The 25,109-nt window shown below is 53.6% G+C and overlaps 7 protein-coding genes across 7 annotated transcripts; 3 read left to right on the forward strand and 4 right to left on the reverse strand.

Moving 5' to 3' along the window:
* Positions 1-1,170: 1,170 nt before the first annotated feature.
* Positions 1,171-7,163, forward strand: CkaCkLH20_01058 (uncharacterized protein; the record flags this gene model as incomplete). Its single annotated transcript, XM_038883778.1, has 2 exons — positions 1,171-2,061; positions 2,112-7,163. 2 exons carry the CDS (start codon positions 1,171-1,173, stop codon positions 7,161-7,163), a joined length of 5,943 nt encoding a protein of 1,980 aa, XP_038751373.1.
* A 713-nt stretch (positions 7,164-7,876) lies between these two features.
* Positions 7,877-8,907, reverse strand: CkaCkLH20_01059 (uncharacterized protein; the record flags this gene model as incomplete). The annotated part of the gene is made up of 2 exons (XM_038883779.1): positions 7,877-8,634; positions 8,715-8,907. The coding sequence occupies 2 exons, from the start codon at positions 8,905-8,907 to the stop codon at positions 7,877-7,879; spliced, it is 951 nt and encodes a 316-aa protein (XP_038751374.1).
* A 2,039-nt stretch (positions 8,908-10,946) lies between these two features.
* CkaCkLH20_01060 (kelch domain-containing protein) lies at positions 10,947-13,085 on the reverse strand (the record flags this gene model as incomplete). Its single annotated transcript, XM_038883780.1, has 1 exon — positions 10,947-13,085. The coding sequence occupies one exon, from the start codon at positions 13,083-13,085 to the stop codon at positions 10,947-10,949; it is 2,139 nt and encodes a 712-aa protein (XP_038751375.1).
* A 5,317-nt stretch (positions 13,086-18,402) lies between these two features.
* Positions 18,403-19,359, reverse strand: CkaCkLH20_01061 (putative SAP domain-containing protein; the record flags this gene model as incomplete). The annotated part of the gene is made up of 3 exons (XM_038883781.1): positions 18,403-18,758; positions 18,807-18,843; positions 18,895-19,359. The coding sequence occupies 3 exons, from the start codon at positions 19,357-19,359 to the stop codon at positions 18,403-18,405; spliced, it is 858 nt and encodes a 285-aa protein (XP_038751376.1).
* Positions 19,360-20,547: 1,188 nt separating this feature from the next.
* CkaCkLH20_01062 (endoribonuclease L-PSP) lies at positions 20,548-20,989 on the forward strand (the record flags this gene model as incomplete). Its single annotated transcript, XM_038883782.1, has 2 exons — positions 20,548-20,651; positions 20,710-20,989. 2 exons carry the CDS (start codon positions 20,548-20,550, stop codon positions 20,987-20,989), a joined length of 384 nt encoding a protein of 127 aa, XP_038751377.1.
* Positions 20,990-21,499: 510 nt separating this feature from the next.
* CkaCkLH20_01063 (YeeE/YedE family protein) lies at positions 21,500-22,554 on the reverse strand (the record flags this gene model as incomplete). Its single annotated transcript, XM_038883783.1, has 2 exons — positions 21,500-22,346; positions 22,409-22,554. 2 exons carry the CDS (start codon positions 22,552-22,554, stop codon positions 21,500-21,502), a joined length of 993 nt encoding a protein of 330 aa, XP_038751378.1.
* Positions 22,555-23,721: 1,167 nt separating this feature from the next.
* On the forward strand, positions 23,722-24,678 carry CkaCkLH20_01064 (metallo-beta-lactamase domain-containing protein; the record flags this gene model as incomplete). Its single annotated transcript, XM_038883784.1, has 2 exons — positions 23,722-24,208; positions 24,272-24,678. The coding sequence occupies 2 exons, from the start codon at positions 23,722-23,724 to the stop codon at positions 24,676-24,678; spliced, it is 894 nt and encodes a 297-aa protein (XP_038751379.1).
* Positions 24,679-25,109: the final 431 nt, after the last annotated feature.

The raw sequence follows: 25,109 nt of genomic DNA on the forward strand, positions 1-25,109 counted from the left end.
GGCGTGGCGCATCGTCAGGGGAACGTCGCGATATAGATCATCTGTCTGGAAACCGAGATAAAACGTACGCCGATGTAGTGAAGCTTCATTTTCTGGACGGGTGGAAGTGTTAGTATATCGTCGTCTCGATCGTTTCGGCGGTCTAGGCGGGGATGGTCCGGCTGGACTTACGGCGGTTTTTCAGGAGGGGGAGGGGAGACAAGAAATCTTTCGGTGTGTGTTGATTGCTTGTTTGGAGCAATTCGAGGCGGCGGCGTTACAAAGAAGCGTAAGGAGCGATATCGAGGACGCAGAGGTTGGTGTTCGAGTGAATTGATACGGGTGATGGAGAAAGGGGACTATCCGAGTTGGAGGAAGATGGAGAACGTCTCCGCGACGTCAAGATTTACAGTGGGATTGGCTGCGAGACGGCAGCGATACATCACATGCCCACCCACTAAGGTAGGAGAACTTGGCTTGGATCAGTGGGCAGCCCCTCCAGGCTGCAGAATAATTAGGAGGGCGGGAGGGAGCTAAAGTGCACTTCTTTGAGTTCGCTACAGGGGGGGGCGGTGCCTAGACTTGCGGCATAAGGTACTGGACCTTACCTCACCCAGCATCACAAAGGCTGGGCGATGCACACTGCAATGCGCATAGCGGCTGCCCTCCATGGTCCCGTCTGTAGCGGCACCGGAGGCTCGGGGTCCTTCTCCGCCCTCAGCAGCGTGGCGGTCAAGCGCTCCGGATGGTGGGCTGCCCGATGTCCATATCACCTAAGCTCGCGTCCGTTTCCGTACTTTCATTCTTGTCTTAATTAGGTATGCTGTGATGTACGGAGCAAGTCTGAAGTGCCTGGCGGGGGAGCGAGAACCCCCGCCCATGAAAAGGACCCGACGTCATTGGATTGGATCACATCCTCAGGCTGATGTTAGCCACTTTGCTGACCGACATCACCTGCAGAAGATGAGGAACGGAACCTTAAGGTTACCTAAGGCACATGCCAGCACTGCACTGCTCATTTGAACCCACTTTTTCACGGCGGCGGTTCGGTGAATGACTCTTCGAGGCTTCAGTGCATCGCTGGTGGGATTGATAGGTATTTCACACCCAGTTCGCCAGTGACCCCCGAGGGATTCATTGACTTGAACAAACCTGTACTCTATTTTTGATCCTCCGCTTCCTACCACCACTATGGCGCCCGCAGATCTCGACAGCGCAGAAGCCCAATGGCGGGCTCAATTTGAAGCCATGAAGACGGCCCTTGCCGGCCTCAAGCTTCCCTCCGCTCCTCCGTCCGATGTTGACTTTGACGACGATTACGAGGGGTACTCTTCAGGCAGCGGTGCACAGGATGTCTGGGACTTCATCGAGGATGACGATGATGATGACTACAGCAGCGACCAGCTCGACGGACAGGAGGCCCTCAACGGAGATGACGCGTATGGTGCTGCCTGGTTTGCGAGCAAATGCTCCGGCATTGCAGCAAAGAACGGTTTGGCCGACGACGTTTTCCAAAGCCAGGTCCTGAGTATTCTTACCTCGGGCCGGGGTGATGAGGAGCTTCAGTCTCAGCTGGCTGACCTGATCGGTTTTGACGATTTCGACTTCATTATTGAGCTGCTCGGTCATCGCGATCAGATTGTGTCTGCTGTGTCTTCCCAGGGCGCACAGGAGCCTTCAGGCCGACTATTGTCCAAATCTCAGCGTGAAGACGCCTTGAGACGAAAGGATTACGAACACAAAAATGCGGCTCTCGCCCCGGCCATGACCAAGGAGATTCAATATCCCCACGTTTACAAGGCTTACAATGCTGGAAACTCACTCAGTCACTCCGGAAAGAAGTACGCTCTGCCTCAGGGCAGCGAGAGGCTTCAGTTCGACAAGTACGAAGAGTACGCCATTCCGGCAGGAAAGAAGGGCGTTCTGGGTCCCGGTCAAAAACTGGTCAAGATATCCGACATGGATGGCCTCTGTCGCGGCACTTTTCAGGGGTACAAGGCACTCAACCGTATGCAGAGTCTTGTTCATCCGGTAGCTTACAGAACGAACGAGAACATGCTCATTTGTGCTCCAACTGGTGCCGTAAGTTGCCTGCCTTGTAAGATACCCGGGAAGAAACTGACATCTTGCAGGGTAAAACGGACGCGGCCATGCTCACTATCTTGCAAACTATTGGACATTACTGTACTCCCAACCCTATCGAGGACACCGTTGCCACGGATTTCGCAGTTGATGCTCAAAACTTCAAGATTGTCTACGTCGCCCCGATGAAAGCCCTTGCGGCTGAAGTCACGGAGAAGCTTGGCAAGCGACTGGCATGGCTCGGAATCAAGTGCCGCGAATTCACCGGAGATATGCATCTGACCAAGGCCGAGATCGTCCAGACACAAATCATCGTCACGACCCCTGAGAAGTGGGACGTTGTGACAAGAAAGGGCACTGGCGACACCGAGTTGGTTCAAAAGGTTCGCTTGCTGATCATTGACGAGGTTCACATGCTCCACGATGAACGTGGTGCTGTCTTGGAGTCTCTCGTTGCCAGAACTGAACGTCAAGTCGAGAGCACACAGTCTCTGATTCGCATCGTGGGCCTCAGTGCCACGCTTCCCAACTACATCGATGTTGCCGACTTCCTCAAGGTCAACCGATACCAGGGCCTGTTCTACTTCGATGCCTCATTCCGCCCTGTGCCACTGGAACAGCACTTTATTGGGGTCAAGGGCAAGGCTGGTTCGAAGCAATCCAAGGAAAACCTGGATCAAGTCGCCTTCGAAAAGGTCAGAGACATGCTCCAGAGAGACCACCAAGTCATGGTCTTTGTCCACTCGCGCAGAGACACCCTTCTTACGGCCAAGATGCTCCATGAGAAGGCTGTCGAGGATTTCTGCGTAGACCTTTTGGACCCCACTGGCCATCCCAACTACGAAAACGCGGTGCGGGATATGAAGCAATCCAAGGCGCGAGACCTTCGAGAGCTGATTCCTAAGGGCCTTGGAGTCCACCATGCCGGTATGGCTCGCTCCGACAGGAACTTGATGGAAAGACTTTTCGCGGAGGGTGTCTTGAAAGTTCTCTGCTGTACGGCAACTCTCGCATGGGGTGTGAACTTGCCTGCTGCCGCAGTCGTCATCAAGGGCACTCAGGTTTACAGCGCCCAAGAGGGTAAGTTTGTTGACCTAGGTGTTCTTGATGTTCTCCAGATCTTCGGTCGTGCTGGTCGTCCTCAGTTTGAAGACACGGGTATTGGTATGATCTGCACTACGCAGGACAGGCTTCATCATTACTTGACTACCGTCACGGAGCAACAGCCGATCGAGTCCAAATTCTCAACCAAACTTGTCGACAATCTCAACGCTGAGATTGCGCTTGGGACAGTGACGTCCATTCCCGAAGCTGTTCAGTGGATCGGATACTCCTACCTTTTCGTCCGCATGCAGCGGAACCCAATGAGCTACGGCATCGAATGGGCCGAGATCAGAGATGACCCTTCTCTCGTTCAAAGACGTCGCCAGTTGGCCATCCAGGCAGCCAGAACCCTCCAGCAGTGTCAGATGATCATATTCAACGAGGTGACGGAGGAACTTCGCAGCAAGGATATTGGTCGCATTGCAAGCCAGTATTACATTCTGCACACCAGTATTCAGATCTTCAACACCATGATGCGTCCCCAAGCAACCGAGGCCGATATCCTCAAGATGATCAGTATGAGTGGAGAGTTCGACAACATCCAGTCCAGAGATTCAGAAGAGAAGGAGCTGTCGCGGCTTAGACACGACGTCGTGCCCTGCGATGTTGATGGTGGCATTGACACGCCGCAGGCTAAAACCAATATCCTGCTTCAGGCGTACATCTCTAGGGCTCAGCCAGAGGATTTCGCTCTTGGCAACGATTTGAACTATGTTGCTCAGCAAGCCGGTCGTATCTGCAGAGCCCTGTTCATGATTGCCCTGAACAGGAGATGGGGACATCAGTGTTTGGTTCTCCTTACCCTTGCCAAGTCCATCGAGAAGCGCATTTGGCCGTTCCAGCATCCTTTGCACCAATTCGACTTCCCCAAGTCCGTGTTCAACCAGCTCGACGCCAAGGACAATCTTTCCGTGGAAGCCATGAGAGACATGGATGCCGCGGAAATCGGTGCTCTCGTTCACAACCAGAGCGCCGGTAAGAAGATCGCCTACATTCTCAATAACTTCCCGACGGTCAGCGTCGAAGCCGAGATCGCCCCTCTCAACCGTGATGTTCTTCGAATCAAGCTGTTCATCTACCCCGACTTCAGGTGGAACGACCACACTCACGGGACGTCAGAGTCTTACTACATCTGGGTTGAGAACTCGGAGACTTCGGAGATCTACCACCACGAATTCTTCATCCTCAACAGAAGAAAGATCCACGACGACCACGAGCTCAACTTCACCATTCCCCTCTCAGATCCTCTGCCGACCCAGATATACGTGCGAGCAGTTTCTGACCGATGGCTGGGTGCCGAGACGGTCCACCCGGTGTCCTTTCAGCATCTCATCCGACCTGATACCGAGAGCGTGTATACCGACCTTTTGAACTTACAGCCGCTGCCGATCAGCGCCCTCAAGAACCCGGCTCTCGAAGACATTTATGCTCAGCGATTTCAATTCTTCAACCCTATGCAGACGCAAATCTTCCACACGCTCTATCACACACCTGCGAACGTCCTTCTTGGCTCGCCGACGGGTAGTGGCAAGACCGTCGCTGCAGAGTTGGCAATGTGGTGGGCTTTCAAGGAGCGCCCTGGGTCCAAGGTCGTCTACATCGCTCCCATGAAGGCTCTTGTTCGCGAGCGTGTAAAGGACTGGGGAGCACGACTCGCGCGACCTCTTGGTCTGAAGCTTGTTGAGCTGACTGGTGATAACACTCCAGATACCCGCACGATCAAGGACGCGGATGTAATCATCACTACCCCTGAAAAGTGGGACGGTATCTCTCGTAGCTGGCAGACAAGAGGCTACGTCCGGCAAGTCAGCCTCGTCATCATTGATGAGATTCACTTGCTTGCTGGCGACCGTGGTCCTATTCTGGAAATCATCGTTTCTCGTATGAACTACATCGCGGCATCCATCAAGAACTCTGTTCGCCTGCTTGGCATGTCAACAGCCTGCGCCAACGCTACAGACCTGGGCAACTGGCTTGGCGTTAAGGAAGGTCTGTTCAACTTCAGACACTCGGTCCGCCCTGTTCCTTTGGAGCTCTACATCGATGGCTTCCCCGAAACACGAGGTTTCTGCCCGTTGATGCAGTCAATGAACCGCCCGACATTCCTGGCCGTGAAGACACACAGCCCCGACAAGCCCGTCATCGTCTTTGTTCCATCCCGAAGACAGACTCGCCTGACCGCGAAGGATCTCATCAACTACTGCGGCATGGAGGACAACCCTCGACGATTTCTTCACATGGAGGAAGACGACTTGCAGCTCAACCTCGCTAGAGTCAAGGATGATGCTCTGAAGGAAGCCATCAGCTTCGGCATTGGTCTTCACCACGCCGGTCTCGTCGAGTCTGACCGCCAACTTGCCGAGGAACTCTTCCTCAACAACAAGATCCAGATCCTCGTGGCCACCAGTACCCTTGCCTGGGGTGTTAACCTGCCCGCCCACCTGGTCGTTGTCAAAGGCACGCAGTTCTATGACGCCAAGATCGAAGGCTACAAGAACATGGACCTGACCGACGTCCTGCAGATGCTGGGACGAGCCGGCCGTCCGCAGTTTGACAATTCCGGTGTCGCCCGCATCTTCACTCAGGACGCCAAGAAGGACTTCTACAAGCACTTCCTCCACACCGGCTTCCCCGTCGAATCCTCCCTGCACACCGTCCTCGACAACCATTTGTGCGCCGAAGTCTCCGCCGAGACCATCGTGACGAAGCAGGACGCTCTGGACTACCTCACGTGGACCTTCTTCTTCCGCCGCCTGCACAAGAACCCGTCCTACTACGGCCTCGAGATCTCCGCCGAGGAGCACACCAGCATCGCGGCGCAGACGATGGCCAACGACTTCATGATCGACATGATCGATAAGTCTCTGAACGAGCTCGCAAAGTCCAGCTGCGTCGAGGTCTTCCCCAACGGCGACGTCGACCCGACACCCTTCGGCAAGATCATGAGTTACTACTACCTCTCGCACATCACAATCCGCCACCTCGTCAAGCACGCCAAGCCCCAGGCCTCCTTCCTCGACGTCCTCTCCTGGATGTCCCGCGCCACGGAGTACGACGAGCTCCCCGTCCGCCACAACGAGGACCTCATCAACGACGAGCTCTCCCGCAACCTCCTGTTCCCCGGCAGCTCCTTCGGCCTCCCCATGTGGGACCCCCACGTCAAGGCCTTCCTCCTGCTCCAGGCGCACATGTCGCGCATCTCCCTCCCCATCACCGATTACGTCGGCGACCAGACCAGCGTGCTCGACCAGGCCATCCGTATCATCCAGGCCTCCATTGATGTCCTGACCGAACTCGGCCACCTCTCCAGCTGCCTCGAGTTCATCAAGCTCCTGCAGTGCATCAAGTCCGCCCGCTGGCCCGACGACCACCCGGCGTCCATCCTCCCGGGCGTCGGCGTCGACACCCTCAAAAACGACACCTCCAACCTCTCCCTCGCCAAGATCAGCGCCCTCGGCTCCCCCGCAAAGGTCACCCAGCTCGCCAAGAAGCTCTCCGTCCCGCCCCACCAGCAGCCGCGCTTCGCAAAGGCCGTCGCCCAGCTCCCCAACCTGGCCGTTGCCGTCCCGGAGACGACCGCCCTGTCCCTCGCCGTCGACCTCCGCCGCCTGAACCCCCTCACGGAGCGCGACGCCCACGTCTACGCCCCGCGCTTCCCCAAGCCCCAGAACGAGGGCTGGTTCGTCGTCCTCGCCGACCCCGCCCGCGACGAGGTCCTCGCCGTCAAGCGCGCCGGCTGGTCCCAGGGCCCCGGGCGCAGCGTCGCCGTCGGCTCCAGGCCGTCCGCCCGCGCTAACTTCAAGATCCCCGAGGCCGCGCAGGGCAGGAAGCTCGACGTCCTCGTCGTGAGCGACGCTTACGTCGGGCTCGAGTACAAGATCGCCGGGGTCGACATCCCCACCGCGCCGGTGGTCGACGACGACGTGGACAAGTCCAAGAAGGCGCAGGCGCAGGCGCAGCAGACGAGCGGTGGCGGTGGTGGTGCGTCCAGAGCATGAGAACGCGTAGGTGATATGATGGGTTCATGACTTGGTGGTATTAGATGGAGCTATCAGATGCTATGACGCCGATGAATGAATCCCGCGCTCCTGAATGTGTCGGCCATAAAGATATAGACAAGAATGGAAAAAGAAACCCCCCGGCCATGAAGGAAAAGGCAAAAACAACAGTATTCCTCCCAGTCAAATAAGACAAGACAATGCCTTCTCGCGAGAGACGCTCTCTCTGTAACAACCGATCCAAAAACGCAACCGGCGATGCGCATCATGCAGTACGAGAATCACTGCTTCATGGGAAAAAGAGACAAACCAAGCCCAAGAAGAAGAAAAAAGCCCAGAATCCTTTCCGTGTACCGTGATCCCGTCCATATGAAATCCAATCCCAAAATTCCCGATAGTCGTGCCGTAAACGCCTCGCACCATGCTTATTCCCAATGATGTGGTTTGGTTGGTCGTGTTCGTATGCTGTTTCGCTGCGTGGTGTTGTGCAGCACGTCCGGATCGAATGCTCGCGTCGCCCGTCACGGGCGTCTCTGATGCGCTGATGCCGAAAACTAGAGTAATGCGCGCGTCGTCATCGTCGTTGTTGGGTATCCCATGGTTCGTTCCGTCTCGTCGTATCAAAAACCCCAATGTCTCCTGGAATTCGTCATCTCATATCTCGCCGTTCTCACGCCGCCCTACGCTCCAATACCCGTTTCCAGAGCACCGGCTCAGCAGCACTTCCTCCTCGCCTTGGCCGCGGCCTCGTCGGTATTCTGCTCGGTCCCCGCCTGCTCGACCGTGACGGCGGGCGAGAAGCCCGGCGAGAAGAGCCAGCTGCGCCGGTCCCGGCCGACGCGAAAGCTGCCGCGCGGGTTCATGCCGTCAAAGTACCCGCCGTCCATGCCAGTCTCGTAGCCCGGGGTGCCGGGGGTGGCGGTGGCCATGAGCAGCGCCTGCTGCATCTTGCGGTTCTGCTCGACCAGCTTGCGCGTGACGACGCGGAAGACCTCCTCGACGCCCTCGCCGCTCTCGGCGCTAATCTCGTGGCAGGCGTCCCAGCCCACCTCCTGGCCCCAGAAGCCGGAGCTGCGCTTCGAGGACGGGCTCCGCGGCTCGCCGCCGCCGAACTGGCTCTGCACCTGCGACGAGGACTGCCGCGGGTCGGACGAGGACAGCATGGAGGGCATGCCGCCGGGGGTGGCTGTCGGGGGCGGGGTGGAGGCCAGGCCCGGGGCGAGGTTCTCGGCGACGTATGCTATGCAGCGCTCGAAGGGGACCTCGCGGCGGGAGGGGTCGCGGGCGACGATGTCCGCCTTTGTGCCGACGACGTGGAGGACGACGTCGCCGGGGAGGTTGCGTCGGAGCTCGGTTAGCCAGATGCCCATCTCGGTGAAGGACTGGGCGTCGGTGATGGAGTAGCAGAGGATGCAGGCGTTGGCGCCGCGGTAGTAGAGGCGGGAGATGGAGCGGAAGCGTTCCTGGCCGGCTGTTTACCAGGGAGGTTAGTCGCCGTTCGGTAGGATCGCATGAGAGGATTGGCTTATCGCAGAAAGGCAGAGGACGTACCTGTATCCCAGATCTGTAACCGTACGACGGTATCCGTGTCGCTGTCGACGACGCGCTTGGTCATGAAGCTCGCGCCGACGGTCGATGTCGTCTGTGCCGGGTTGAAAGAGCCTTTGCAATAGCGCATGACGAGGCTCGTTTTCCCGACATTCTGTGAGCCGAGGACGACGATCTTGGCCTCGAGGGACGACATGTTTTCGACGACGACGACGGGGAGGGAGGGAGGAGGAGCGCGGGCGCGCTGGAGGTTTGGATCGGATCGGATCGGTTTTCGGTCAGTCTGTGATGGTGACTGAGGGATGCTTCTGAAAAAAAAAGGGGGGGGGGGACGTATAATTCGGGGGGAATGTTGTTGAAGAGTTTCGCGGGTCGGTCGTTGGAGAAGATGGGTGTTGCGGGTGTGGCTGCGGTGCTAGTCTGCGTGCGGTTGGATTGGTGGGTGGGTGGTTTTGGTGATAATGTGGTCCGAGGTAATGTACTTTGGAGAGGCACTCGATACGATACCTACGATACGGGTGGTCGCAGCAGGGCAAGATAGGTAAGGTATTCGCGCTTGTGGCTTCTACTGTCGTAACACGGGGGAAAAGGGCGGCTTTTCACAGGAGGCACTCGAAGCACGTCTTCAGGTACCGAATCGGCTGGACCTAAAGATAGTCACGCCGCGCCAAGTTTGGTATAGGCAACCACGAGGTCAGTGATCGGCCGATGAGGCGCGTGGCCTTCGGAAGCTGGCGGATGGGATGGAGCGAGAAGACGGCTTGGGAGAGGGAGAGGGAGAGGGTATGGCTTTGGAATGTTCTGCTGAATCCGACTAGAAAAGTGAAAGAAAGTAGCGGAATGGGGACGGTAGGGTAAATAAGGACGGGTGTGGGTTGTTGTTTGTTTTTTGGTGTTGTTGTTTTATTTTATTTTTCTCGGTGTCGTCCAAGGTACGTAGGTAACATGGGGGGGATGGATCGGTGATGAACAGGCTAGGGAGATGGGGGTTTAAGAGACCCGTGGACGTATATGGGCTTTATTTTGCGGGGCGAACGGCCGATTCGACAAAAGGAGCACAGAATACAATATAGATACTGCGTAAAGTGAACGAACGATAGACATTAAGGGGGGAGATTGGAGTTGCGCCGTCGTTCGTTTCTTGTTTCTTCTTGAGACTGCGCCGGAGGTATGGGATTTAGTGGTCAGCGCGGGGAGGCTGAAGTGGATGGGATCATGCTGTTTTCCACGTCCTCCTACACCGAGTCCTTCTCAGCTGACGGACAGTGCGGCATGCCGAGGTGTTTGTGCTGAAAACTTATGGTCAATTGTGTCTGATGCAGAAAGCGGTAGTGCTGAGAAGAACACCATATAGCAGCGCATCTGTCCAATGGGTAGAATGGAATGATCCCACGAGAAGGTTTCTGCAAGTAAACCCTCGGTGAGTTCGCTGACTGACCTGAGGTCTGTGAACGCGGAGGTGGCACGGCGCCGTCGACCGCTGAAACAGGCGCTGTATCTCCGGCGAGACGCCGCTAAGGGGGAAGGTCGCGTGGTGAGTCGGTCCCCACCGTTCGCTTTGTAAAGGCGGGTCCGACGGACGCACCATGGCGTCATCGTTCATGAGTGACTCCAGCAGGTCGGTCAACCTAACAACAACATCCAGCACCTCGGTGAGAAGTGAGCATGCCGCCATTCAGAGTACATTTTCCTCGTAAGACTAGCCGACACGGCATCCATCCCATAGCTTTGCTGACCATTACGACCAGCGATGGCCGGTTGAGACAGACAGCTGCTAGTGGCCGCCTTTCAGTACCCCCACGTCGCCATCTTCTCTGCAAGATACAAGCAGACACTGGTCTAGTCTGTCGGTGTGCTAGGTTGAGTCTACTTTAGTCTCATCAGTCACTTACCGACTTCAAACCCACCGGACTGCGGCTTCCGGGGTCTCGATTCCCTTTTCACAGATACATTGGAGGCTCTTTTGCTCTCCTAAACTTAGACTCTCAACCCCAGAATTTACTTTCCGCATGGCCCCCATTGCAACGGCTTGGCCCAATGTCACCATATCTCACACCAAAGCTCAAGGCACAATAATGTACTAAACTTAGGTTCATTCTTCATTAACGTCGTCACAGAAGCTATGGTATGTGGTTGCGATCTCTTAATTATACATTAGGCTTTTTAGTCCTGAAGATCACGCTTTTGTCTATCCCGTATCCAATTTTCTTTCTAAGAATCCCGAAAATAACACGCTTACAAGACGACGTGCACAGTCTTGGCAATGCTGGGCGTGCCCGCCGGAGTCGAGACGAACAGGTAGTAGAAGCCGGGGAGGAGAATGCCGTAGTCCTCGGGCAGCTTGGCGGAGTACTCCTGGCCGTTGACCTGGACGTCGTCGAGAGGGATGCGGCGCTGGTCGCTGTTGACCGAGTGGGTGACGGTGCCGATGCGGATCAGAGTGACCTTGCCCTGGCCCTCGAGGCCCTCGACCGTGAACGTGATGGTGCCGCCGGCCTTGACGGCGTCAGTGCCAATGGCGGAGATGACGGGACGGGCGGCGAGAGTGCCGTCGGCGTTGAAGAGGTAAGGGGGTTGGAAGATCTCTCCGTCGGCGTGGTCGACGGTCTTGTCACAGTTGTCGCTGGAGGCGCCGATGGTCTGGATGTAGCAGAGACCACCGCCGCCAGTGAAGACGGTAGCGTCGGGCATGAGGATGGAGACGGAGTGGTAGTTGCGGGGAACGGCCATGGGAGCCATCTGCTTCCACTCCTTGGTCTCAGGGTTGAACAGCTCGGGGATGAGGATACCGTCAGTGTTGGTAAAGACGAGAGACTTGCGCTGGCCACCGGTCACGAGGACCTGGCCGTCAGGGAGGACGACGGCGTTGGCGAAGCCACGCTGGAAGCTCATGTCCGCGACACGCTCCACCTCGGAAGGGGTGTTGGGGTCGCCGATGGTGGTGATGTGGGCGTGCTTGTTGGCGTCGCTGTTGGTGTAGTCGGGGCTGCCGCCTGCGGAAAGGATCTTGCCGGCGATGGCATCGTACATGACCCAGATACCGCACATGGCATCGTCATCGTCACGGGTGGCCGCCTTCATAATGGAACCTTCACCATCGGTGCCGAACCAGTGCTGGTCCTTTCCGGGGCCCGCCTGGAAGACGCTGCCGTTCTTCCAGCCGAACAGCCAGGCGTGGTTGTCCTCGCGCCAGATACCCTCGTGGTCGGTCGTGAGGATGGGCTTGACGTCGGCGCCGTTGAGCAGGGTCCACTCGTTGGCGACGGGGTCATAGATCTCGCCGTTCTTGCCCTCGCGGGGCCCGGAGTACGCACCACCGATGGTGAAGACCTTGCCGTTGGAGAGGGTGGCTGAGGTCTGGTAGCCACGAGCAATCTTCATGTCGGGGCCGCGGGTGAACTCGTTGGTGGCCGGGTCGTAGATGCTCACGGCCTCGGCGTCGGAACCACCCTGGACGATGATGCGACCATCCTCAAGCTGGCTCAGACCCGGGCAGAACATGTCGTGGTGGGTGTTGGTGACGGTGCGGTTGGAGATCTCACCGGTGGCAAAGTTGTAGTCGCCGTACTGAGTCTTGCCGGAAGCACCACCAAAGGCATCCTTGCCCCAAGAGGAGAAGAACAACAGTCTGTCAGGCTGGGGGTACGCAGGGACGATGTAAGCCGCGACGGGGATCACGGGAAGACGGATGAGGTCTCCCCACTTGCCCTCGACGGCTGGCTGGTAGGCGTCAGGGACGTGAATGGTTGTGAACTGCTTGTTCTGGACCCAGAAGAGCGAGTTGTCGGGCTCGGCGCCCTTGATGTGGCAGACGTTGTTGATGTGGTCGAAAACGGACTTGTTGCAGCCCTGGGTGTTGGAGCAGAGTTCGGCACAGGCTTGGATCGTGGTGACATCCTTGACCTGCTTGGCGCTGTTACCAGTGTAGTCGGTGTTGAGGCAGACCCGGTACTCGGCGTTGGTGTTGGGGACCTTGTAAGGCTCTTCGTCGAAGGGGCAGGTTGCGATGAAGGTGCCCTCGGGCATGTCGTTGGTCATGCGGATGGAGTCGAATCGGTCGTCGGTAGCCCAGTTCATCTCGTTCTTGTTATCCTTGACGTGACAGAGTTTGTCCTTCTTGTCGTAGACGGCCCGGTAGCAGCGAGCGTCCGTGTCGCAGATCTGGACGCACTCCTTGGTCGTGTTGACGTCCTTGACCAGTTGCAGACTGTTGCCGCCATACTGGAAGTCTGAGCCGGGGCAGACGGTGTATTTGACGCCGATGGGAGTGATCCAGACGACCTCCTCGTTAGGGCAAGCGGTGATGGCGGCGGAGGAGAGTTGTGAAAAGAGAGTGGCGGCAGCAAGTGCCGTGTATGTGGTTGAACGAACCATGGTGATCTAAGTTGTTTGTATTTTGAGCTGAATAAGCTCGTAAATAAAGAATGTGGTACTCGATAAGAGTGTATTGGTGAGTGAGTGGCTGTGATTAACACGCAAAACGAGGGAAGAGTGAGTGTCTGTAATTAGATTAACACATTGAAAAGAGAGATTTGGAGAAAGAACAAGAGGCTACTCTTGGAAATCCGTGAGAGCGACGTTGAGGAGAGAAAGAAGCAAGATCCGAGCCAAAGGAAGAGATTCGACGATATGTATATACAACTCCCTCACAAGACGCCGAGAGTCTCTCCTCCACAGCGGCACTTCCGCCAGGAGAGAAAAGTCCAACGAGATCCATCGTCAAGGTGGAAATCTTGGAGCCCCGCTGGGCTGCGCCCTCCCGCGGGTGCGGTGTGGCCCGATAGAGTCTGCCAGGGGATCCGAAGGCATCGTAGACGCCGAGACGGCATTGGCGAATGGGAACGAGAGTTGAGCAATACGATCCCCATTCGAAAAGGGAGAAGGTGGAAACCGCGCGCGCCCTGGTGCTAAATCTGTTAGTTGGACGGGCGGAGGTCAAAGCTGAGGTGACCGTGATGTGGGATTTGATTGATCAAGAACAACAGAAACTTGCGGGTGCTTTACCGCCCGCCTGGCCAAGGTCCCACGGCCACCAACAACAAGTTGTCTGTCTTGTCTTGTGAAGAGACGTTGACGGTCGGGCACTCTGCGGTCAACCTGAACCCCCGAACCTCCCCCTTGATCTCCCCCAGCACAGACCCGCAGGTAGCCCCATCGGCTTGGTTGCCGGGATCTCTCTCGGGCTCTTGCGGTTTCGCCGCATGACAGATCGTCGACACGGCCATCGAGAAGAACTCTAGCGGGTCAGATTTTCGTCTGAACTTCATGCCAACAAGCTTCTTTGCCTTGAAGGCTGTCAAATAGAGTTCCCGTCGTCTGTTGTTTCAGAGGATCAGTTGACGTCCCATGGGTTAAACAACCTGAGCGACTGTCAGCATCATCCTGTCAACATTTGCTCGAGTCAACACCTCTGGCCCTGCCACGACCCTTGACAGGCGAGAAAGTGCTTCCTCCACGGCCAAGAGGTGAGGTCTACGGAGAACACCGAGCAATTCACCGACGACTGAATGGAGGTGATCGTGCACAAAGTTGTCTCTAACCGCATTCAATCTTCATCTAGTGAAGCAATCTCTCCATCTCGTAACGAAGTCCGCCACGCGCATCCGAAGTTCGACATAGCTCTGAATCGCGTCCTCGTATCAAGATAGCCTTTCGACGAGCAGTACGGGGAGATGAGACCGAGAAAGCTACGTTGTCGGCTCTGTCGGACGCTTACGCATGAACCTTGGGAAAAGCAGAAATGCTGCCAATCGCGACCGACCCAGCCCTACGACGGCATGAGGCCGGTAATCTGCGTCGGAACATGGTTGAACGCTGGCTTTATCTTTGTGCGGATGGATACCGACTCCTGAGAAAACTTGTGCAACGAAAATAGAAGCCGGGGAGGCAAGGAAGAGTGGGAGAGATGGACAAAACCTCCCCGTTGGTGCCAACTGAACCCAAACTTCCCAGGGCCAGAGATCTGGAGGAAAGAAGCAAGGCAAGGGTACCCGACTTGCCGTCGACCGGATTCTGAAACAAGGAATACATTGTGTCGATCTTTTCGAGCTTGGTCTGCATCCCCATGCCTAAACAAGCATGCCGCTAAGCCGGATACGGCTGACAGCCAAGATATCGTGGAGAGCCCCAGTTCCCCTTTTTCCAAATCGCAATGTCTTTCTGATTGACGTCGGCGCTGTTATGACTCGTATTCATGTCACTTCACGCAGGCCGAATCATTCATACAATACCCCCCTTAAATGATTATAACAGCTCTACTAACCTACATCCCCTACCACCTTGCCTAATTAGGCTAAGTAGCCTTTTTTTACCCCCCTCTACCCCTCTCCTATATAGTTAAAAAAGTAATTATTCTTTACTACTATATTATTAAATTGCTTCCTACTTAAACTTATTATTAAAAATACTATTATAACTACTATTTTTTATTTATATAATTATAAGGGCTTTATTATATAACTCTTAGGGTTATTTTATTATTATTTTAGTATATAAAAACCCTAAAATAATAAAAATATAAATTTTCTAGATTTTTTACTATTATTACTACTACCTCTAAAATAATTTAGATCCTACTATAAGAGTAGTTTAACCTATATTATATAGTTAGCCTACTACTTATTAAGTAGCTTACTACTAATTTATCCTTCTCTATTATAAATAACTCTTTTTTAGTACTTATTAATAATCTTAATATTAACCTATTATTTATTAATAATAATATTATTATTATCTCTAATACCCTATTAAAGAGATAGCTCTCCCCTACCTCTACCTAATAGTTACTTATTAACTAGGGCTATCTCTAGCTACTCTATAAGCTAGTATAGGCCTAGCTAGCTTATCCCTCTAAAGTTAATAACTTTAAGATATTAACTATTATTCTTATTACCCTTTATTCTACTTAGTAAATAAGTAAATATCTTAATATAACTTTAGTTATCTTTTTTTTATTTCTAACTACTTAAATAGAGATTAATAATCTTATAAACCTATATAACTCTAATAGGATTATAGAGTTTAACTTAAATAATAAGGAAGTTAACCTTAAAGAGTATTATAACTTAGAGTATTTACTCCTACCTACCCTTAATAACTTTAACCCTCTATAAGACCTTTTTAACCCCTTAAGTACGCTATAATAAGGCTAGTTTATATATACTTAATATAAAAAGGTTTACTCTACTTTATATAAAGAGTATCTTAAGATCTAGACCCTCTACTAAATAGCTAGCTTTTCTATCTAGAAGATCTCTAGGCTTATAGGCCTTACTATATAATAAGTCTATTATAATACTACTTATAATACCTAGCTATAGTTTTACTAAAGTAGTAGGTACTTAATTATATATATACTATAGAAGAACCTTCTTAAGGAGTTTTTAGCCTTTATACCTTATAATAGATATATCCTATATAATTAATTAAGTAACTACCTATCTATCCTCTATATTTATTTTACTATAGCTCTCTATTATACTATAGTTAGCCTAAATATTTAATAGGTACTTTAACCCCTTCTTATCTAACTTCCTAACTATATATAGTAAGCCTACTTTAAGTTTACTCTTTATTAGGGTTACTTAATAGCTAAAGAGTAGAAGTAATATATTTTTAATAATAAGACTTAATCTAATAGCCTTATTACTACCTATAAATATATTACCCTTCTATTTAGTAAGGATTTAAAAGACTTTACTAAAGTAAGAGCTAAGCTATATAGATAGATATTTTAAAGCTATATTATAGGTAGTATTAAGGGGCTTAATATTATATAGGATAAGTCCTAGAGAAAAATAGACTTAACCTCTTATTATTACTATATATTACCTATCTTCTTTAACTTTTAGTAGTCTACTAATTTATTTAAAGTATAATAAGATAATATACCTTATTATAGCTTATATATTATAAAAGCTTAAATTAAAGAGCACTTTAATACTAGCTATCTTATTAACTAGTCTATTTAGTTACTTAACTTTAACCCTATTAAATATATATAGCTATAGATAAAGAGATAGATTAATTATATATACTTAGTTAAGCTAATAGGCCTATAGTTATATAAAGCTATTTAGGCAGCTTAATAAGCTATACCTAAAGAGTATTTACTAAAGTTAGTATACTTTATACCTTAATAACTAGCTAAAGTAGTAGCTACTTAAGGGGGTTATATTAGATATTAAGCTATATTATAAGGGTTAAATTTAAGTAGTAATATTATATAAATATATAGCTACCACTTACTTAGGCCTACTATTTAGGCTACTCTCTTATATAAATGTAAGTTACTATTAGCTATACTTAGGCCCTAAGATGCCGCTTATGAGCCTGAAGTACCGCGCTAACAATTATTTAAGGGGGGTATTGTACGATGGTACAGTTATGCATGTCGTTCGTGGGCTGTGCAGTGGGTGTTCGTACATAACCATCGTACCCGCCTATTCTCTAGAGGAAATTTCCCGTTCATAATGCGTTATGTTCTGCCTCTTTTTTTGTACCCTTTTTTGACGTCACGCTGCCGACGGGTCCGAGCAAATCGGGTCTGGAAATCGGTGCAGCACTCCGATCGCCGGGGCCAACGGAGGCTCTGCCGCACCCCGATCGTCCCTCCGTGCAGACCCTCGTCTAGTGAGGCCGCTTTTGGTAGGTATTTGCGCATCTATCGGTCGCCCATCTGGATTTGTTTGCCGTTGAACTACGGATATCCGTATTGATTCATCCTCATCGTGGATGCGACCAAAGCCACTTTCATAGCTACGCGTTCCTTCGCACCTCATATGCTTTGTCTGTTGCATTTGGCACTCGATTATCGGGGTACCGTTACGACGAGGGCATGTTACGAGTCAAGTTGGCAGACACATTCATCTCGCATGTCGGTGCGGCTCTGCTTCTGAGTCGATCGCGCGTGGGACTTGCGCAACAGCATCCACTGCCTCATTCGGGTCTGATCAACAAGACGTCAACAACCGCGATCTGCCGTGGATCTCTGGGACGTCGCCGATGGGTGTGGTTGCGAAGTCGCAACTGCAACCCGTAACGCTTTTGGGTGTAGTCGCCGGAGTGACTAGTCTCGATGCAGACTGCGCCTAGCCGAACGGTGGTGTCTTCCTCTGCAGGGGCGCTGAAAAGAGTATCGACTTCGCGAATCGAAACAATGCGAATCCGAAGATGGAAAACGAGCCTTGGTTAAGGTAGCATTCTACATTTCCCCTCGTGAGGTTAGCTGAAACACTCAATATCGCTGTCGGTTCCAAAGCCAAAGTTCGGAAACACAATGGCGACCTAGAGTGACGCCAAGTTTGCCGTGCAAAGTGGCGTCGAAAATCCGCCAAACGTAATCAACGTGGAGTGCGTAGAAAATCACTTGTTCGGATCGTTAAGAAAGTTTTCTTGCGAACCTTCATATTCTAGTAGAGGAAAGAAAGACCAGGTCCAGTGACAGTGGTGTTTTCAATTTGCTCTCATCCTGGTCTAGCTAGCTAGTCAATCTGCATCCATCAACCTCAACAACATTGCCACAAACTCCCCTGATCTCTTCATACCATTCTCATAGCTGCCTCAAGTACATCCGGAAAGCCTGCGCCTTTCCTCAAGCAACAACAAATATCATGAGCTGACAACTTCTCAGTAGCTCCCGCAACTCACTTCATCACATCCACCCATCGCAGCGTTGTCGCAAATCAAGTATTCAGACCTGTGCCTTCGACACAGCGCCAGCCTTCCAGGGGGCCTCGCAGATGGGACACTTGGTTCCCCAGCCTGCAGTCTCCATCTTAAAGATACGGAAGCACTGGGAGTGAACGTGGTGGCCGCAAGTACCGCAGCAGACGGTCTCCTTGTCCTCGAAGTTCTTGTAGCACACAGGGCAGGCCTTTCCATCCTTGGACTTCGGGACTCCGTCCTTGAGCGCGGGGTCGGCGTCGATCTCATCCTGCGTGAAACGGGCCTTGGGGGCGAGGGCGAACAGCTTGACGAGCTCCTCGGTGAAGAAGGTCTTCTGGGGAAGCAGCTCAGCCGGGGCGTGCAGCATGTACAAGAGAACATCTGCGTTGAGGTCAGCCGCGTCCTCCGTTTGTCATAAATGATACTCACAAATGACGTGCTTGCAGTTGGTGCTCTTGTTGTACATCTATAGACAGATTAGCAAGATGCGTTTACACTTCGCAGTCAGGTTGCTTACAGCAGCCTGGCAGTCGCATGAAGTCTTCCTGCCAATGGTGATGTTGTAGGTCGAGCCAGACGAGAGGGTGATGTTCAATATGTTCTCGTCGCCGAAACCAGGGGATTGCTTGATGATCCACATGGTCTCGCTCATGGCCTTCTTCGCGGCGCTGACATATCTCTTGTCGTCGATGGGAACCATGAAGCGCGTCTCCCTGGGGTTCGCGGTGGACTTGGTCGAGGCGATAGGCCCAAAGGCTTCGGAGTTGGCGGAGGGGCCGACATCGACGGTCTCATGCTGGTACGTCTTCCAGTTCTCGAGGCGCTCGATGAGGTCTTTCTTCTTGCCCACGGCATTGACGTCGCGCATGGCAAGCTGTTCCTTGAGAATGGGGGCGGGGAGCTTGGACCAATCGGTTCCATCGGGAAGGGGACCGGTCTTGACTCCGTAGGTGCACTTTCCGAACTTGGTAAGACGAGTCAACTCGGGAGGGTATTCGAGAGCCTTGTACGGAGCCTTGCGGTACTAAGGCGCCTTGGAGGGGGTGTCTTGCTCCATGTAGCTCATCGAAGAGGAAGGCATCGTGGGGGTGGAAGGAGAATCCATGTCCATGTCCAAAGGCATCTGGGCGAATAGATGTGGGTGTTTCCGGAAGTAGGTGAGTGATGATGTTGCGATGGCAGGCCGGGTCGACACAGATCTGGGTGCTGGTTGCTGTTCGCGAACTGCAAAGGAATTTTTCGATTGGTAAGAGTGAAAGCGAAATTTTGTAGAGTGATAAGAAGGAAGTCGCGTCAAAAGCTGAGCAATACCAGTGGGAGCCAGTCTGGTCGGTGGTCGTTCTTTCATTCTGGAAGGTGCAGGGTTGTCAGGCAGGAGCACCTTCCCTTTCAGCAGGTATCTTACGTTTCAAGGCAGAAACCATGAGGCTCAGGTGCCTCAAAGGCAACAACCGAAACGAGTTATCTGATTTCTTGACTGCCTTACACTCGATCAGTCGATGAAAAGAAAATGGTAACAGTGATGGAGTAGATTTCATACCTAATTACTCCAACCCCGCTCCCCATTCCGCGGAGTACGTTATCGTCTCATATATGACCAATGAACTTACCTTGTCCATCTCACACTCAAAATTACTCGAGCTTCAGCTGATGCTTCATAGCTAGATGTCTTCCAAGGCATTGAAGGGAATCGTTATAGTCGTGACAGGGGTGTCACGTGGTTCTTACGGCTCCAAGGCATGGGGAGAATATCTGTAAATACGGGTTATTTCGACATCGAATTTGAGTTCCGCCCAGACTAAGCTAGAACATATCTCATTTTTTACATTTCTTGTAATTATAAATTTTACTACTGTTCCGAGCATATGAAACGGACTCATTGCAGTGTTGCTCCGCTGCTGCTGTCAACTCCAACAGCTTGGGCGATCGTCCCAATCTGGCATGTCAGGGTCTTGATATTGACCCCTGATTGGCTTCGCCAAGCCACCCTGTCTGATTCCCGTCGACCCCTGCGCGAACGGCAGTGACTCAACGTCAGCTTGACCTCTTCATTTCCTGTTTTCTTCTCCTCCGTCTAGATCCTTCTGACGCATAATACATCTGGGAAGCTTGAAAATCCGGCTGAACAATTTGTATCGCCCTCTTTGTTAGACGCACACTCTCCATCACCATGGCTAGACGAAACATCAGCTCAGGCTCTGCCTTCGAGGCACAAATCGGCTACTCCCGGGCGGTAGTCTCGGGCGATTTCATCTTTGTGTCCGGAACGACAGGGTATTTATGCGTCGCTTCTAGAATCTACAGGCCAAGACAAGAAACTGACAAAGCAAAGGTACAATTATGAGACGGGCGTCATATCCCCCGACATCGTCGAACAGACCCAGCAGACCATGGAGAACATCGCCGCGGCCCTCGCGGAGGCCGGTGCCGGAATGAAGGACGTCGTCCGCGTCCGTTACATCCTGCCGAATCGAAACGACTTTCAAAAGACCTGGCCTGTGCTTCAGAAATGGCTCGGCGATGTGAGGCCGGCTGCCACGATGGTTCAGGCGGGGTTGATGGAGGAAGCGATGAAGATTGAGATCGAAGTCACTGCCAAGAAAGAGGGCTAATCATTTCGCGGGGAGGCGATGAATATCAGACGAATCTGCTGGCCGGATCAAGGACACCATCGGAAATACAAAACATGCCGTCATTGGTTCACCCATGGGATGGCGTTACCCATGCCAGATATCCGGTATGAACTGTGTAATACGAGCTTGCAACGGTCAGCCACAAGACGGACGAGATCTCAATCTTCGGATCCGACGCCATGTGCACCTGATATTGGCTGCTTTTGGACGAACATGAGACCGGCGTTTAGCACGATCGGCGACCAGGCGTACGCCCGACCCATCCGGAGCAATCGGTTGGCTAGGTGGACACGATGATGGCATGGTCGCCGACCTCTAGCCGAACCAGGTACATGTCCCAGACTCTCAACACGATGAAATCAACGCAAGTTCTCCGACAGTATACGTCAGCGACCGAAACAAACACAATTCTTGATACATGCCACGAAGAGATTCAAGAAACGTCGCTAATCATGTCGCTATGCATACAACGGTGACTACGATATGTCGCTAGTGGAAATAAGGAGCAACAAGAGCTCCCGCGCCGAACATGGAGGCGATGGTGACGAAACTGGCCGTCGAGAAGATGGACACCCCGCTAAGGCCGTGTCCGGAAGTGCAGCCCCCGCCGATCCTAGACCCGATGCCGATCAGCAACCCGCCCGCGGCAGCCAGCTCCGGCGAGACGGCCGTATCCGCTGCGCCGAGCGCGAAAGCAGGGTACGTCGTCGCGAGAGCCCACGCGCCCGCAGCCACGCCGAAGGAGAAGAGGATGTTGCTGTACGAAGCCGGCTTGCCCTTCTCGCCGCCACCCTTGACCGCCCACCAAAAGTACCGCCCGATCTCGTCGTACGACGTAGACACGCCCAGCATCGACTTGCGCGCGAGCAGAGAGAAGAGCTGCGCGAGGCCGATGAAGAGGCCGCCGACGACGGGCGCGACCACGGCGTAGGGGCTGGCCGGGGTGTACTTCATCGCGGCGTAGATGACGCCGGCGAAGACGGCCTCGACGCCGACGAAGGAGACGGCCCTGCTGAGCCCGGCGCGCTCGTAGACGGTGAGCTTCGGGTTTTCGGGCGCCGCGTGGGCGGCGTTGGCGGTGATGGCCTTCTGGAGGAACCCGGTCCAGGCGATGCCTGCCAGGACGGCGCCGCCGAGGACGTAGAGGCCGGATTTCGTGCCGACGGCGATCTGCGCGAGGACGGTTCCCGGGCACGAGCCGGAGAGGGCCATGCCGGCGCCGAGGAGGGCGCCGCCGAGGATGTTGCCGTCATACTCGGAGAAGAGGCCGAGGCGGGAGGGGCTGCGGGGTTTAGGGCGGACGTAGCCGAGCTTGTCTAGGGCGAGGACGATACACCTGGTTTGTTGCGTTGGTGATTTGCATGATCATGTGAAAAGGGAAAAGACTCGTAGACGTACGTGCTGCTGGCCGCTGCTGCCAGGAAGGCTTGGATCATGTGCCAGTTCTCGAGCTTGAGCTGGGCGATGATGACGGAGGGCTGGTAGACGCCGGCTCCTACCAAAGCGGCACCGAAGGCGGCGCCTGAAAGAGCCGTTGTTGCCATAATTCCGGTTTTATTCTGGCTCGTGGAGGGTTCGTGAGTTGCTGAGACGAACGGGCGCAGTGCCAACTAAGTAGTGAGGGACTTGGTATTTAAGGTCCCCGAGATGCAGAATGGTGATGCGCGGGCAGAGTCTGTATACTTGTCTTCGACTCTTTTTGGCTTGTCGGATGAACTTATACAGATTCCCTTCGAACAGAGGACAACATGGACGGGGGGGTGGACTGAACGCCGGACAAGAGAAGTGTCCGTTGATTACTGAATCAAGCCCGAGAGTTCATGGCGTCTTCGGGGACTCGACGAAAAGACGGGAAAATTGTGGTGGTTCCGGTAGCGGGGCTCCAGTTATTAATCCCCGTGGTTCAAAGACCGCACCTTTTTCCTCCTCTCCAGACGGAGATACCCCTGCCAGTGGCGCGTCCTCCATCGACAACGTTCCCGTCCGCATGTGCGTTGTGGCAACGAGCAGCCTTGGTTCGACTCGAATTGGGTGTAGTTCAGGTGCGAAGAGATAGGTGGCGTCGACTAATTCCCTTCTCGGCCAGCACGCCTTCACTTACGGCATGGCGTTAGAGCAGCCGCAGTCAGTGCTTTAGTAGTGAAGCTGTTCTCTTATCTTCCCGCAGAAGCTTTGGTTTCCCGGTAAGTAATGGGAGTCTCAAGTTGGCGAGGGAGGTCAACAATTACCAAAAGGAGACCGGTCAGCAACACTCGATTGGTACGCCAGCTTCTCTGGGGGATCAATAAGGTTGCATCAATGGGAAGCCTTGCCGCGCCGGGATGGACCCAGAGAAAACGTGCTTCTCCAGAAAGTGACGTCCCCGAGACTCAGGGAGCCCCGGCGACCGTCCCTTTTCGAGGTCGCCGACGTCGGGGAACAGGCCGCGAGCACGGGCGTCGCCGGGATGTCGTCTCCAGGGATGAACGCCGCCGGACGTCTGTCTGCTCGGTGACCACTTTGACCGAGGAACGACGTTCGACCCTCAGATGATGAATGAGACTGACTGAACGGCGAAGCTTGTGTGAGATGCTTCGCGACGGTGGTATAAGACTCAGGAGGGAACTCCACGACGAAAGTATGCTTCATTCGCCCAGCATAGACAACTTTCCATGAAACGTGTGCATACACTATCAAAGCATTTTCAAGCGCCTCTACAAGTTGAATTAAACATGACACCGGAACCAGTTATCCACGAGGTCTTCGAGCCGGCGACGAGCACGTGGCAATACATAGTCGCGGACCCCTCCACGAAAGCAGCCGTCATCATCGACTCAGTCTTAGACTTCGACCCAGCAAAAAGCGCCGTCTCGACACAGACGGCCGACAAACTGCTAGAGCTCGTCCGAGAGAAGGGATACAAAATCGTCAAGATCCTCGAGACCCACGTCCACGCCGACCACCTGACGGCGGCCAAGTACCTCCAGTCGCGACTGCGGACGGCGCAGGACGGCGCGGCGCCCGAGATATGCATCGGCTGGCGCATCGGGGTGGTGCAGGAGAGGTTTGCGAGGAAATACGGCATCCCCGAGGCGGAGTACGTCCAGGCCTTCGACCGGCTCCTCGAGCAGGACGAGGAGTTCCAGATCGGGGCGTTGAAGGCCAAGGCGATTCACCTACCGGGCCATACTCCGGACCACATGGGATACATGGTGGGAGGTCGGTCGACTCATGTCCCCTTTCACGCTCTCAGTACACGGGTTCAAGCTAACATACCCCCAGCCAACGTCTTCGCGGGAGACTCCCTCTTCAACCACGACGTCGGCTCCGCCCGCTGCGACTTCCCCGGCGGCGACGCCCGCGACCTGTACGCGTCGGTGCGGAAGCTTCTGGACCTGCCGGAGGACACCAAGGTGTGGACGGGACACGACTACCCACCAGACGGCCGGGCCCCGGTCGCGGCGACGGCGGTCGGCAAGCAAAAGGCCGACAACAAGCACCTCGGGAACGGGGTCAAGGAGGACGAGTTCGTCAAGTGGCGCGAGGAGAGGGACGCGGGGCTCGGCGAACCCAGGTTGATGCACTGGGCGCTCCAGGTCAATGTGAGGGCCGGGAACATGCCTAGCCCGACCAAGGACGGAGATCGGCTGCTGCATGTGCCGGTTAAGATGCAGGGCGTAACTTGGTGATTTCACAGTTGCGATTGTTCGTGGTGATTGTTGAGCGGTAGTGTTGAAGCTTGTTCCTCCAGAAAATACAATGTCGTCACAAACTGAATGTGAATTTGGTGGGATCTATACCTACACATTTGGGGTAGTATCATACAAAACGCCAGCTCTTCCCCCTCTTCACTGGGTTGAGCCCAGTCTCGTGCCCGGGTTCTCTCTTGCAACTTAAACCGCTGCTGGATATGACCAAGATGAGGCAAGTCAGAACCCCGATGACGACGATGACGGCGGCGACCACATGTCTACATAGGTACTCATTAAGCAAACGAAGCCGAAAAAAAGGTAGAAAAAAAGAAGTGTCCCACGCCTCACACCCCGGGTTTTTGATATGTCCGTAACTCCAGAACGCGTTAAGCCCACGTCTCCGTGCCTCATTCGAGGCAATGCGAGAG

Source organism: Colletotrichum karsti (assembly GCF_011947395.1).
Source record: "Colletotrichum karsti strain CkLH20 chromosome Unknown Scaffold2, whole genome shotgun sequence".
In the NCBI taxonomy this organism is placed as follows: Eukaryota; Fungi; Ascomycota; class Sordariomycetes; order Glomerellales; family Glomerellaceae; genus Colletotrichum; species Colletotrichum karsti.